Here is a 13,966-nt window from a genome sequence, read left to right on the forward strand (position 1 = left end):
TTAGCAAATGAACGAGATAAGACTGCTCAGAGAGTGAGGCCGTTATTCCCCATCCTTTCTATTGATGGCATAAGGTACTGCATGGCACGCAAAGCCTGTACTGATGACAGCTGGGGTCCAGAGACTCCAGCCTAATCCCTAAGGCTACTGAACACTCCTCCCCATTGCACCTTTGCGCATGGTCTGAAAGTAAGCCTGGTTAACACCAGCTGCCCCATGCGGGAGGCAGAACTCTACCTTTTGCCAGCTGAACCACCATGGATCATGGTCTCTGAGATTACATTCTTCAAATCAGTTTTCCACTTAATTTCTCTGTGCAGGTGCAAATGCAAGATACAAATGTATACAATTGTACACTTATTTAAATTTATCTTTCTTCTCCAAATAAGTACAGTTTTCAACTAACTACTGAAACATGTACCCCTACTCAATGGTTATATCCCACCAAACATCAAGTTCCCATTCATACCTCTAATTAGGTAGTCTCATAAAAAATAAATATGTATTTATTCATATTAATTTATATTTTTTTAATTATTCAGGTACTTCAAAATGGCTAAATAATTTTTGGTCAAAGCTTTAAGAAAACTAAAAGGGAATTTTCAGAGACAAAGCATACCAAATGTTCATGTAAAATAAGACTCTGATAAAAACAGTGTCTTCTCCCTCCCTTGTTTTCCTAAAGAAAAATGCTTAGACCACTTTAGCTACAGGCACTGTACACAGCTATAGGTTTTTTAATCTAATATCATTTTTTCAAGTACTGTTCTTTTAAAATACCACCATTATCTTACTTTGAATTGCCATATTTCCGTGAAATATGGGACTTTCATTTTTATCTGTTACTTGGACAGTCAGTATCTTAAGATCAGTTCTCCCAGTTGTGTCTTTCACAAAAATCTGTAAATCAAATCTGTTTGGCATGGTTTCATAATCCAGGACAGGGTTTCCAGTGGTAACAACCTGGAAAGAAACAAAAAAAGTTACTAGCATATGGTGCAAGAGATGTAAGTTACAGTCTGTGTGAGTGAATGCAAGTGAAATGACACTTTACATCAGTAGGCAGTGAGCATTTTAGTCCATCTTCTGCTTGCCGGCACAGTTCTTATCATGGCATAATTGCGAGAAAAACAAAGTGGAAAGACCAAAACGTTGTGGCTTCAGGAGTTACCTCTTGTGTGAGGGACAGTCTGAAGTGGAGACAGCCTGGAAGGAGCTGTCTCCTGCCTTACACGCAACTCTCTGTCTTCCAGGTCAGGACTACATCTTGCAGGTTCTTGTCTGTGTCAAGTCTTCACCTTTTGACACCAAGCTCAAGGAGCAGTCAAGGTGCTTTAAGTGTAAGACTGAAAACTGGGAGGAAGCCCTGCAGGACACAAAAGCAGCTTCGCTACTTCTGTGAGTCAGAAGCACAAGGGGGAAGAATTTTTACTTGCAATAAGGTGTGTGGGGGCAGGAGACCTAGGCTAGCAGGTACCAACCCCTTCCTTGTATAAGCTTTGTCTGGGAGAAGACTTGCAGGAAACCACAGGAAGAAGACAGCTGCATGAGCACACTGTATGAGAGAGGAATATACATGACAGGGACACGCATGAGCATATTGCATGAGAGAGGGACTAGAACTGTTTGGTGAAAATGTTGAACTAGTTAAAAAAATAACATAGGCCTTAAGTTTTGCAAGATTGATAAGGCAAACATTTGCTTTGGGGTTTTGGTTTTGCTTTTCAGAGGCTTCCAGCTCTGCATATTGCCTCTTAACACAAAATATGTACAAGCATGAGACTGACATTCCATGAAAAACATTAAGTGGTTTCTTTTTGGGGTTTAGGATGTGTCCAGAGCAACAGCAGGATGCTGAAAGTTATATGCCTCAATCTTCAGTGCTGAAGTAATAAAGAATCAAGAACTTTGTTTTCTTGGACAAGAAAGGGAAAGGTGAACGTTAAGTTTGCTGTGTAGCTAAAAAACTGTGAAGCTTAAACACACTTAGTGGGGTGCTGTCAAACTGGAGCAGAAGAGTTGGGGCTCACAAGTGTGTGAGACAAGGAGCGTGTCAGTGTATTCAGCATACTGCAGAATGGAGGAGCCTAGAGAGGATGAAGAAGAACAATGAAACAAATTCTTGATTTTAGATGAGATGCTTTGGCCAGAGGAAAATTACAAAAGTGGTATCAGCACAGTTAGAACACAGAAGCCGAAATAAAGCCAATTAACTAAGACAGTTGGAGGAGAGTGAACAGAAGAACAAAAGTTTTATGCCTTCTGGTATGTGAAACAGCTGCTTTCTGGAACCTTGTGGATCTTTCTGTTACAATACTGCAGGAGAAAGCAACTGTGTGCTGGATGGTCTTCTCTCTCCTGTATTGTACAGAAGTTTCCCATAAAAGTGATGCTAGCTCAGAAAAAAAACATTCTACAAAATCTTGTAACACCAGTAAGAAGGTTATATGAATGTTTACTGCAGGTTTAAATACAGTAAACAGATGTAATGAATTCAACATGAGAAACTGTCCAATTCTAAGCAGAAATCATATGCTCTGGGGATTACCTCTTCAGTTCACAGCCAAGTATTTTCACTGTCATTGTAAGTACAGACAGACTGCCTAAAAAGACATCTTCCACCCTCCTTTATAGAGATCTTGCAAGTGAAGTTGTGAATCTAGATGGTCTTTTTCTAGGTTGCTCTTGAGAACAGCTTGCCGCTGGGGTAGGCCATGACCCACAGTTCACCTCTCCTCCAGGTAGGAACAATACTTACTGGTAAAGGCAGTACTGTACACACTAAAATAGCTGCAGAGTTCATGAAAAGGGGTCTAGAGTCACCGCATAACCGTCTACCCATCATTCCACCCAAGAATTTCATTGCTCCCCACTTCACTCCCAGGATGCAGAGAGAGCACCGCTAACAGCATCAAAATAGTTTCAGGCAGCAATACATTTTCATGTACTCAACACATTTTCTGCCCATGGGATTCTTCAAATAAAAGTAAGGTGAGGAGAAATGACTGGGGCTCGGATCTCAGAAACAGAGTTTCTCAGCAACCTCAAAACTTATCAAGAAATGTGATACTGCTTTGGCTTGCTGCAACAGGAGTAAATGTAGCTTCATAAATACAGAACAGCCTGTGCTAACAGGTACTTAGATAATCTGCAAACTCCATAATTCATACATTAAAAACTGCCTTTTTCTGTATCTTAGCAAAGATTTAATTATTTTGGATCACATCTCTTTTGCAAAATATCGTACAGCTCTGCTACAACATAGCATAAATAGTTAGAAGTAGCAATGCTTATCAAATGAATGAACTAAGAATACTCACTGCTAACTTGCAGAATCTGTGCGTAGCTTTCTTTATGTTTTTCTCGTGACTGATACAAACTGGACCAACCTCTTTGTTCTTTTTTTTGAGTAAGTTAGGAAACCCTGTAAAAATCTACAGTTCAGCAAAACATACAAAGCCTCACAGGCCATGCTAGTAATGGGGTAGTAGTATGAAATGAGTATCAACTGGTACTTTGGAAGAAGCAGTCTCCAGCTTATACCTTTCTTGGCCATTCATTTTCATTCTTGTGCCACACTCTGCACTGTGCTAGAACGAGAATCTCTCATCATCCTGCCACAATAAAAATCAAGATGAGACTTTTAATCTATTTGCAGGGTTATTTTTCATCCAGATTAATTTCTCAGTCCCACTCAATAAGCAGCAACATAAAATGTTTGTGCTGCAGAGATGGCATGGGACAGGAGCAAGCAGGTATAAAAAAGGTCTATGTTTTGCAGCAGAAGGGGTAGCTTTAATTCAAAATGCCAAAATACAACTTAGGAAGGGAGTCCCACATTATGAATTCTCTGGCAGCACAGACATCTCAAGGGATGTATACATCTCCTTCTGCCTGTTACATCCCTTCAACTGATCCAGTTCAGGTGTTTGTGCAGCCACATCCCATACTTCACAGGTGAAAGAGGGCTTTTTGGAGAGGTTTTTTGAGCATTTCACCAATCTGGCTGTGGAGCAGCTAAAGAGCCAGCAGAGGTTTGTGCATGCTGGGAGGTAGCAGCATGGGAACAGCAGCAGCTCCCCACAGACAGGGTGAATTAATGAGCCTACATCACCTGGGCTCACGGGCTTACTTTCCCCATTTTCGTTCCCAGAAACATCAGCAAAGTGAATGAGAAAAATGCCCTGGTATCAGTTCTGTGAAACCTGAACTTCCTGGGAAGCACCCAGAAAAATGTATTCAAATTGACTTTTCAAGACTGTACTCAGTATGTATGCATATCTTTTAAAGACAGTCTTCAGTGTTACTGTTCAGGCTCAGACACAGAAGCAAGTTACAATGGGATGACAAGTTACTGTGCATCTGAACACTCATTGCCAGTGACAAGTGTAACACTTTCTAATGTATCTAGCAATGAAAAAGAGTGTTAAGTAATAGAAATTGCTTTGCCTTTTCCATAGGACAAAAGCACACCATAGACAGAAACAGATCACAGATGTGTGGAAGTGTGATAACTTCTTGAGATAACTACCTTGTGTGTCACAGCTTTTGTCCAGAATTAAATATGACTTTGATCTGACTCAGCTTACTTTGTTTTGGAAGTGAGTCAAATTCATTCTAATTCTAGGTGAGAGTGGCCAAACAGAAGATGCATGTGGTTTAACTAAGCTACTTTAACTTCACAATGACTTCATATAAATTAAGTTGAAAAGCTATGTACAAATCCCCAAAACATCGGGTTGTATATAACCTTCTTCACCTATTATTTTCCAAAAATATAACTTCTTTTTTTCTATCACAGAATAAATGGGACTATTATGATAGATGTTTTTTACTAGATGCAATTAAAAGTTATAATCACTACTGCTGTTAAATTGTAGTATCTATTGCAACATGTCCAAATACTACTACAGTCTGCATTTGCAACTCTTTTCTGATTAAACAATGAGACACTGTGCACTGTCAGTGCTCAGTAATTCAGGAACAATCAGCCTACATGACTGAACATAGCTCAAGCTAAATGTAAAACTCACCCTGTATTCAAGATTTCCTTTTGGTTCGATAACAAAAGCCCCTGCAAATGGATTTGAATTTAGTATGGTAGGGGGTACTGCAACATCTTTAGAAGACAATGGAGAAAGAGTCACATTGAAGGTATAAACCGTAACACCAGCTGCTGCATTTTCTTCAACAGTAGTTTTTGCAGGCAAGCTCTGAAGCAACTGGGTTCTTCTTCCTGCAAGATGAAAACGAATGTAAAATTACTTCTGGGAACCTTGGGCTAGCAGGAGCACACAGCTTGTGCCAAGAGCTGCCATTACTGAGCACAAAATAGCATGATTCTCTGAATGGTGGCATTGCGCAGTAGTAAATACAGTGCTAATGGCAAAAGAATCAATCTTTTCTCTAATTTGGTACTGTACTCTTGTCATCTAGAGTGGCTGTTGTTAAAGTAATATTCTTACTGCATTGTTTGCCTTCACATATGCCTTTATGTAGAAGCAAAGAAACTGAACATGTTTCTGTTGTTTCATTTCACCCCCTGTGCTAATTGCTGCCTCTGTGCCTCCATCACTTCAAAAAGCACCTTGAATCACACAGACCCTCATGGTAAAGAAGCAATCTTTTGTGAATTACACAGACTACTCTGAGCAAGGAAGAGCAGCTGCTAGCCCTTGGAGGAGATGCAGGCCCAGAAAAGCACCCTATGGTTCAAAACTGCCTGGAAGCAGCACAGGCTGCTGTGGCATCCAACAGCTGAGCTCCTGCTTCTCAATCAGACCTTTGGACTCCCAGACCAAAATCTTTGCTTCCTCTGTCACTGAGCTTCTGGGTTTTGTTATTTTAACAAAGGCTTGTGGTGCTTTGAGTGTCTATAAAACATAGATCAGGACAGCTTTTAGGGCATGTCCTGAAACAACATCTTAGTAACCTCATACACATAAACTGACAATGTACCTCAACATGAGACTGTGACAGGGCCGACTGCTGCTTGGCAGGGCTTCATTGGCTTGTCCAAAGTGCTTGCTAAGAAAGATGGCTGTGTTCAGTCAAACTTCCCACACACTGTGTGCTAAGAGGGAGGCAGACGCTGCTCACCAAAGGGCCTGGCCAGGCTGCCTATACACTAGCAGTTACTGTAGCAAAGTACCCTTTTGCTGGACAGCCACAAGGTAAAAAGCTGCTATGGAAGCTAATCTACGGCCATCAGGACTGCAGCAGGTTTCCGCCTGGATGCTCAGGCTCAGCCTGGAGCTTGGGAACATAATGCAGAGGGGAAATCTGCTGCTTTGCAGCACTTCTGTGGTGTGGGGCTGAACCATCTCCTTTCTCTTCCTATGGTGCAGCTGGGGAAGAGTGGCCCTCATCAGCTACCAAGAAGGCTATTCCGGAAATGGAAGCAGGCTTTTTAATTTGGAATGGGACAGTTCAGGTCCAATGCTTTCCAATGACATTAGAAGAAGTCTTAGTGACTTTTCCCCCAAACTATCAAAAAATCTTTTTTTCCCTGCATCACTAGGAAAATTTGGGAGCATTTTAGGGATAGCCCATGTATGGCCTTTGTGTGATAGACATTGCTCCTCTTACTGGCCTCTTAAATAACTTTTCCCCATAGGATCACAGAAGACTTAGGATCCCTGTGCCTTTACTACATGAGAATCAAAACTAATCACAGTAGATGAGTCCACAAGAAAAGCGTGAAGCCACATGGTCTCCCTTCTTCCTGTATCCCACCCCAGGAGGTACTTGCAGGGTTTCCTGGAGCACTTCTTAGAGCAGCATGAATCCATCAGACACCTCTAGTTCTCCTGCATTGTGGGAAGGAGAAGGAGGGAACAGGGGCTGTGGGAACATACTAGGGTATGATGGGAGAGTTTGCGTGTGGGAAGACCACTTCCTCACACAGGTAAAAGGCAGAGCTGAGGTTCTTCCCCGGAGCTGCATGGAGGTTCCCATGCTCCCACACTCTAGATACAGCAGGTCCATGGATCACTCATCTGGATGGAATTACCCTGGCCAAAAGGCCTTGGAGATTCTCTGCAGAAGAGTAAGGTACAGGTGAGATGTGGGAGAGTGTGAGGCAGGAGCTGCCTGTAAGAGTTTATCTGAACAGGTCACAGTGATACTCCAGTAGGGCTGAGATCTGCTGAGCTGTTACTGATCTATGTTAGTGGAAGCAGGACCCAGTGAAGGATTGAGTTTTCATCATAAACAGAAATTGCCCATCCAGAAGAGACTGGGCTGAGAGGGGCTTCTGGGGATATATTTCCATAAATGGAGCTGAACTTTGAGTATAATCTCTTGTGGACAGAACCTGATATATCCAGTTCCCTCAGCAAGCCACAGCTCATTAATGGAAACCATTCCTAAAATAAATTAAATAATTTTTAACATTTAGAAACGTGGAAAGAGTTGTTATTTTATATTGTCTCTAAAGATTTCATTGGCTGTTTATTCAGGATTTGTCTTTTTAAATCACAAGTTCTTTCTTCTTGCTCTGTACTTTTAACTGAAATTTTCAGTACTGCACCTAAATGGCTTGGGTTTTTTCACTTGATTTTACAAAAGTCCACCTTCCATACCGCATGTCTTTGTTTACCTTCTTACTCCGGAGAACAAAACATGCCTGAAGCAATTTAATACATTATTTATCAGAATTACCAGCCCCAAACATTGACAAAAGATGAATCCAAGTGAAAGCAAGCATGAGGCTGGCTTTGGGAAATATGTATAAGTCTGTGATGTTAGTCTTTACACTGTGCTTAAGTCACACCTTCAAGCTTTTCTCTCTCTACAGACATACAGGCTAGAAAAAGGAAAGCTGAGGTTCACATGCAGTGTTCTGGTCATAGTTTTGGGGACACCAGGAAAAACACCAAATGCTGAGAAGTTCCTGAGACTTGGCAGAAATCTTTCAGTTCCTTAACAGCTGAACCTTGAGCGACTGTACCTGAGCAGCTAGCTTACTACAGGCAAACCAAGTGTTCCATGAGCCACCCAGACTGCAGTTGGATGATATGCTTTAAGTTGCTAATGTGCACATAGTCATAGTGGCAAATCTCCCATGTTTTTACACTGGGCAAAGACGGTGATATTACCCTACTATTTCCCACAAGTGTTTGCCTCTTTGGTCCCATTTGCTTGGTTTATGCAATCAAAGAGAAATGTTATTAATATTTCCAAAGAGAATATTGGAGTATCAATACTAGATATTGTTTCCTGGAGAGCTGACCTCCTTTCCTACTCCAACACTGTCACACTGAGCAGCAGCTATTGCACACCAAGTGCCTCATCCAGCAAAGTGTCATAGCAAGGAGCTGTAGTTTCTTCTTTATTGTACTGCTGTAACCACAGAGCTCAATCTAGTTCAGTAGGAAATAATTGTTACTTGATTTTTTCCGTCTGTGTCTGATCCCTAAATATGCATTATAAAGCTCCCAAGAGAAAGAATAACAGCCAACAGTGTTCTAATTTTAGCAGCATAATGAAAACATGTTCTTACCAGATACTACTCCCAGCAAGATGAAGAGAAGGAGCATGATCTTCATTGTCCTTATGACCCTGTACTTCACATTCCCAGGACGCAAACTGAAGGAATATCATGGTATATTTTCCCTAAGTTACATCAGCTCCACCTAAATTCTTGCTCTTTGTCATGCTGTGGAGCAAAAAACAAAACAAAGGACCCATGTCTCTAAGGAAGTTTCTAAACACCCTCAGCTTGTTTGCTTGTCAGAGAACTGCTCCTTACTGACACTCCATCCACAGTCCTGGGCAACACTTTGGAAAACAATCATTAATAGTCCTTTCACTGCAATAATATTTTTGAAGCATTATGAAAAGAATCTAACGTGTTCTAAATCTGAAAATACCATGCTGCTTTCATCGCTCTGGCAAATTAGGTGCTGTTTTCACATGTCAGAATCAAATACTCATGCTTTGCTACTTAAATCAAGAACCTGAAGTTTTCTCATTTCTCTGGCTACCAGAGAATTACTCAGACAACACACAGCATATCTGGAGGTGAGATTGCAGTGTATGTACATGATGAAGTTAGTTTTGCTGCAGCTGTCTCCAGAACAGCATGGACAGCTATGTAAAGTGCACTGGCACCCTTAGATCAGGCATTTAGCTAGCTAGACCACAATACACCCATGCAGGTTCTTTTGTTTTTAATCTAAGGGCAACCCTAGCATTTTTTCACGGAGCATAGTACAGAGGTGACACTAAAACTGGACCTGGCTGCAATATAGATGCATCAGCATTGACTCATAGAATTACTTGGGTTGCAAGGGACCTCTGGAGGTCATCTAGTCAAGCACCCTGCTCAAAGCAGGCTTAATTAGATCAGATGATCAGGGATTCATTTAGTTGATCCTCGAGCACTTCCACACAAACTGGAGAGCTCTGCTAAGAGGTAGAATTTAGAGATTCAGCTTCAACACAGCTTTGGGGAAGTCATACTAATTTGTGAGCTAAGCTAGCATCCCTTTATGGTTCTGCATGACACTATGGCTGTCCCAGTGAAAGCTGACATTCGTTCAGAAAGCTCTGCCCCATGCTCCTGTGTTTTATGTAGTATGAGCATGTTCATTGAATATGTTGAACATGAACAGCTAGTTTAATACTGGGACAGGCATTGCCTATGCTTGCTGCATGCTCACCTTAAACTGTTGTATAAATGTGCCCCGGAGGATTCTGCTGATACAATGAAACTGGAAAAGATGCATCAGTAAAATCGACTGATTGGAACAGAGCCATACCTACATATCTGATACTGGCTTAGGGAACCATAAGACACAGTCATTTGATGGTTGATCTCCATCTGTTTTAAAGTGCTTCTAGGGTCTTGTCAGGTCCAGATGAAGCCTGGTTCAAAGTGAACGTGTTCCCACTATATCATCTAGGAGCACACGTTGCATAAACCTGCAGTATTGAAGAAGTTGGTCTTCCATTGCCCCAGGAAAAGTGTGCCTAGACTTTCTGTTAGTAACAAAAAAAAAATCTACATGGAAAACCTCACCTTCAAATGACACAGTTATGCTGGTAAGATATTAACGTAAATGTATTTATATTTGCAAGAAATCTAGCCTGTCCCTTTGCCTACCAGATCATTGTCCACCCCTTCCTATGCATTTCCTTTTCTACAATGAAGATTTCGATCTGATTGGACATCTCACAAAGATGAGGTCTTTGTTCACAGACATGAACTAGGCTAGTACAGTAAGCTTGTGATTTTCTACTAATAATTAGAACACTGTAAAACTGCTGCTAGCTTTATTCCCTCCTTTTAGTTGCAAAGTACAATCTAGATGCTGCTGTTTCTTTTAATCTTGAAAGAGCAATAGAAACAGCTGGGCTAGGTTTTAAAGTAGCCAGTCTTTCAGATATATGCATAAATTTGTTCAGTATCTAGCTATAGTGATAGGGCTGCTTCCATGCTATGCTCTCAATAGCTAGGCCTTTTCCACAACTCAGAGGTCACAGGTTTTGTCCTTTATTTTCTTTCTCTAACTTCTTAGTCTGGGGTTTTTTTGGGGGAGTTGGTTTTGGTGGTATTATGTTCAGGGGGAGGGGGAGGTGGTTCCTATAAAATGTGTTTTCCAACTTGTTGTTGTTGTTCTTCCTTCATCTGAGAACCTACACAGATATATTTTCAGCAAGAGTTCAGCGTCCATATAAGTAAATCAGGCTTTCCTCTGCACATCATGTGATAGAGACACTATAAAGCAATATAGGAGACAGGGATGGCAAAAGCATACGGAATATGTGCTTGAATATGAGCTTGAAATGCCAGCCTTTCCCCAGCTTCACCTGGAAGTGAAACAGGTAATTGTTTCAGGTGCTAAGTGAATACCCATAAAGTAGTTATTTTCTATTTTCTCTCTAAATATGTCTCGAGGGCTTTCAGGTATACTCTGTTAAGCTTCGTGGTTCAAGCATGTTGTGAGAAGAGATTGTAGAGGTGTCCAGGGAAACATGGGGAGAGTCAAGTGTAGCACACAGTGAGGGAAGAGAGTGCAAAGGGCAGCTCAAAGGGATGCAGTGTCATGAGGGGCTCTGGCTCCTTCTTCCTTCAGTCACTGCCAGTATGTCTCAGTACCTCCCTTAGATCCTTCTTTTCTTACATTTCTCTGCTGAGTGGATTTCTGTGATTCTCTGATTCATCCTGCCAGCTTGTAAGGAAGAAAGTGAAAAAGCAACCATAATTAAAGGAGAGCCCAAACAGATTGAAAATTAAATAGAAATAAATACATGCATATTATCAAATATGGAGCTGGCTAGGAACAGATGAGGTAGGAAAAGGCAAGCAAGGCAAAAGTTCCCTGGTGAGGTGGCAACAGTAGATCTGCTGCTGCATGACGGTCAGGAATGAGATTCCTGGGAATATAAAGTAGCAAGACGAAGAGAGGTCAGGGCAGCACAAGCGAGAATAAAACCAGGCAGTTTGCAGGCAAAGCAGAGGGAAGAAAATGTAATTGAAGTAAATGATAAAGATCAAGGAACAAACTGGTGTTTAATCATTACTGGCTTTCAAGATGATTTGAGATCTGGGTACTTTAGAGCAGTACAGAAAAAAATGTACTCCTGAATAATGTCTTCTGGATTACCAGGTAAAATGGAGAATGTGAGGAAGACACTACATCTTTCAGGAAATTAGAAACTTGGTTCCAGTGGAAAGACCAATATATTGAACTGCAAGAGACTGCACTGGTCTTAGGCTGAAAGCAGAGAAAAAGAACATGGGAAGAGAGGGGTATCAGGTGGGACAGAAGAGAACTTGATGTGCAAGCTTGCAATTGCCTGTCCTCAGAAAAGTGAGATATTTTGCCAGCCTCAGAGAACTAGTCTACTTACATAACAAAATGTGCAGGTTCAGGACATTAATCCTTTTTCTATGAATTTAACTCTCAATTGATATCCAGTCTGTCAACAGGAAAGAAATGTTCTCTCACTTTTCAAACGCATCAGAGGTTCAAGACATAATTTTCCCATTAATGGCAATTTCAGCCAGAGCAGTGGCTCTCTTCCGCTTAGCCAACTCACAGGAAGGAGACAGTTTGCTCTAACTATGGTAATTACTCACCAAAAATTGAGCACATAAGGAGAATTTTCACACACCTGATACAATGTCAGTTCAAGACTATTTCTTATAATTATTTCATTAATTAAATTACCTAGACTGCCAGGTTTTATTTTAATCTCCTTTCTCTTTTAAACACTACAGATTCTCCATTCACTGCTTTGGTAACCTTTCCTAAAATATTAAAACAGTACCTTAGCATCCTACACCAAAAACTTATGCACCATTTCATTACATTTCTCTGCTAAAAGCTTCCTCTCTACCATTTATGAGTGACAAGAGCAAACTAAAAGTCATGAGTACTACCCAGGCTACCTTAATCTCACCCAAAGAGATCCCAGTTTAGCAAGGTTAGTAACCCACACAATTATACAAAAATAATCACAGACAGATACCTGGGGCATCTATTTTCTGTCATCAAATTGTGGATACATACACTCATCAGTCTCCTCCTAATAATTAACTTGAGGTGTCTGTTAACACAAAGTGATTCCATTACCACCAGGAACTTTTGGTGGGATCGAGGTTTAAGAAAAGAACAGTTTAAAATCTGGGTAAGTTCATACAGAAGCCTCAAAACAATGCTTTTGTCAGTGCTGAAAAAAAAGTTCTCCTATTGCTAAAGCAGTTATACACCCAAGGGATGAAAACATTTTCCAGCAAAGAAGGAATCCTGGGAGTCTGTCTTTTGCCACAAAGAGTCTGAGCACTTATTTTAGAAGGACTGGGAGTATGTGAGGCATTGAGGAGATTGTTCTGATCCTTCCCATTCTCTCCACTCCACCTTGACAAATGTGGATTGAGGCACACAGATGATTACACGGACATAGGTTCAAGAAGGCTCCAGGTGTACTTCAATCCTCCATGCAAAGGGTCAAGCGATTTCTCCAAGACCACACAGGAAGTCCAGAAGAACCAAAGTTCTTGGTCCCACTATCAGTCTCAATCCTGATGACTGTAAGGCATCATGACTGTAAACAGCACATTGTTGCCAAATGTTTTTCTCTTTGAGAAGTTCTTGTGCTGCTTAAAAAATATTACATTTTCTTCTGCATTAACACAACATGGAAGTCAGTGAAACACAAGCTTCAATATTCATTCACCTGAGCAAAAGTAGATGTTATCAGCAACTACTTTGTGCGTTGTGGTACAAGACCAAAAATGTGTGGTGGTGTAGAACATTCAGTACCTGTGAGAAATTGTCACTTGTTCACACCAGTCATGTACGCTGCTTGAATTTCAATTGTGTGATTTGTCTTCCAAAATGTTTTAGTGCAAGTAAAGATTCAGTGAAAAAGGTGTTGAGGTCAATGAAGACCTTTTTCTAAGTTTACTGGATATTGGATCAGAGCCTGAATCCATGTGGCTATACTTTGTACCTCGTGATACAGCATATTACAAGTTTGTCTGTTATTGTAATTGCTGGGCCACCTGAGCTGATTGGTAAATATATAAACAAAGATGTGAAGTAGCAAATGATGCAAATGCAACAAGAAAGAATGCTCTGGGCAAATATAGGTACAGAAACTCCAAGGTTTCTATGTACATAGTGTGATGCACTTCACTTAGTCAAGTAATGTATCACCAAGAATAACTTAAACAGACCTTTGCATCACGAAACATACTGTATCTTACCTATTTTATCAGCAAAAGGGATTTGATTATACTTTGCAAATGCAACCTTGAATTTTAGTGCAAATAAATCATTTTCTGTTTACTTTGGGAAAACAAAACAAAACAAAAAATATGCAATTAGCAGAAAAGAGCATGGCTGAGCACAGAATGAGGGCTCAGGCGATGGAGTTTCACTTGGAGGTGGAGAGTTTCTGTCTCATTGCTCCAGGGCTCCAGTGAGCTTTGCCTCAAGTCCCAAAGGGTGCT

The 13,966-nt window shown here is 40.9% G+C and overlaps 1 protein-coding gene across 1 annotated transcript in view; it reads right to left on the reverse strand.

The window, feature by feature from the left end:
• The window catches only part of CDHR3 (cadherin related family member 3), a 40,092-nt gene extending 31,543 nt beyond the window's left edge, over positions 1-8,549 (reverse strand). Inside the window, 3 exon segments of the mRNA XM_005148439.3 lie at positions 795-963; positions 5,034-5,236; positions 8,504-8,549. Coding sequence (XP_005148496.3) covers positions 795-963; positions 5,034-5,236; positions 8,504-8,549 — 418 coding nt within the window.
• Positions 8,550-13,966: the final 5,417 nt, after the last annotated feature.

This window comes from Melopsittacus undulatus, chromosome 5, assembly GCF_012275295.1.
Source record: "Melopsittacus undulatus isolate bMelUnd1 chromosome 5, bMelUnd1.mat.Z, whole genome shotgun sequence".
Classification (NCBI taxonomy): domain Eukaryota; kingdom Metazoa; phylum Chordata; class Aves; order Psittaciformes; family Psittaculidae; genus Melopsittacus; species Melopsittacus undulatus.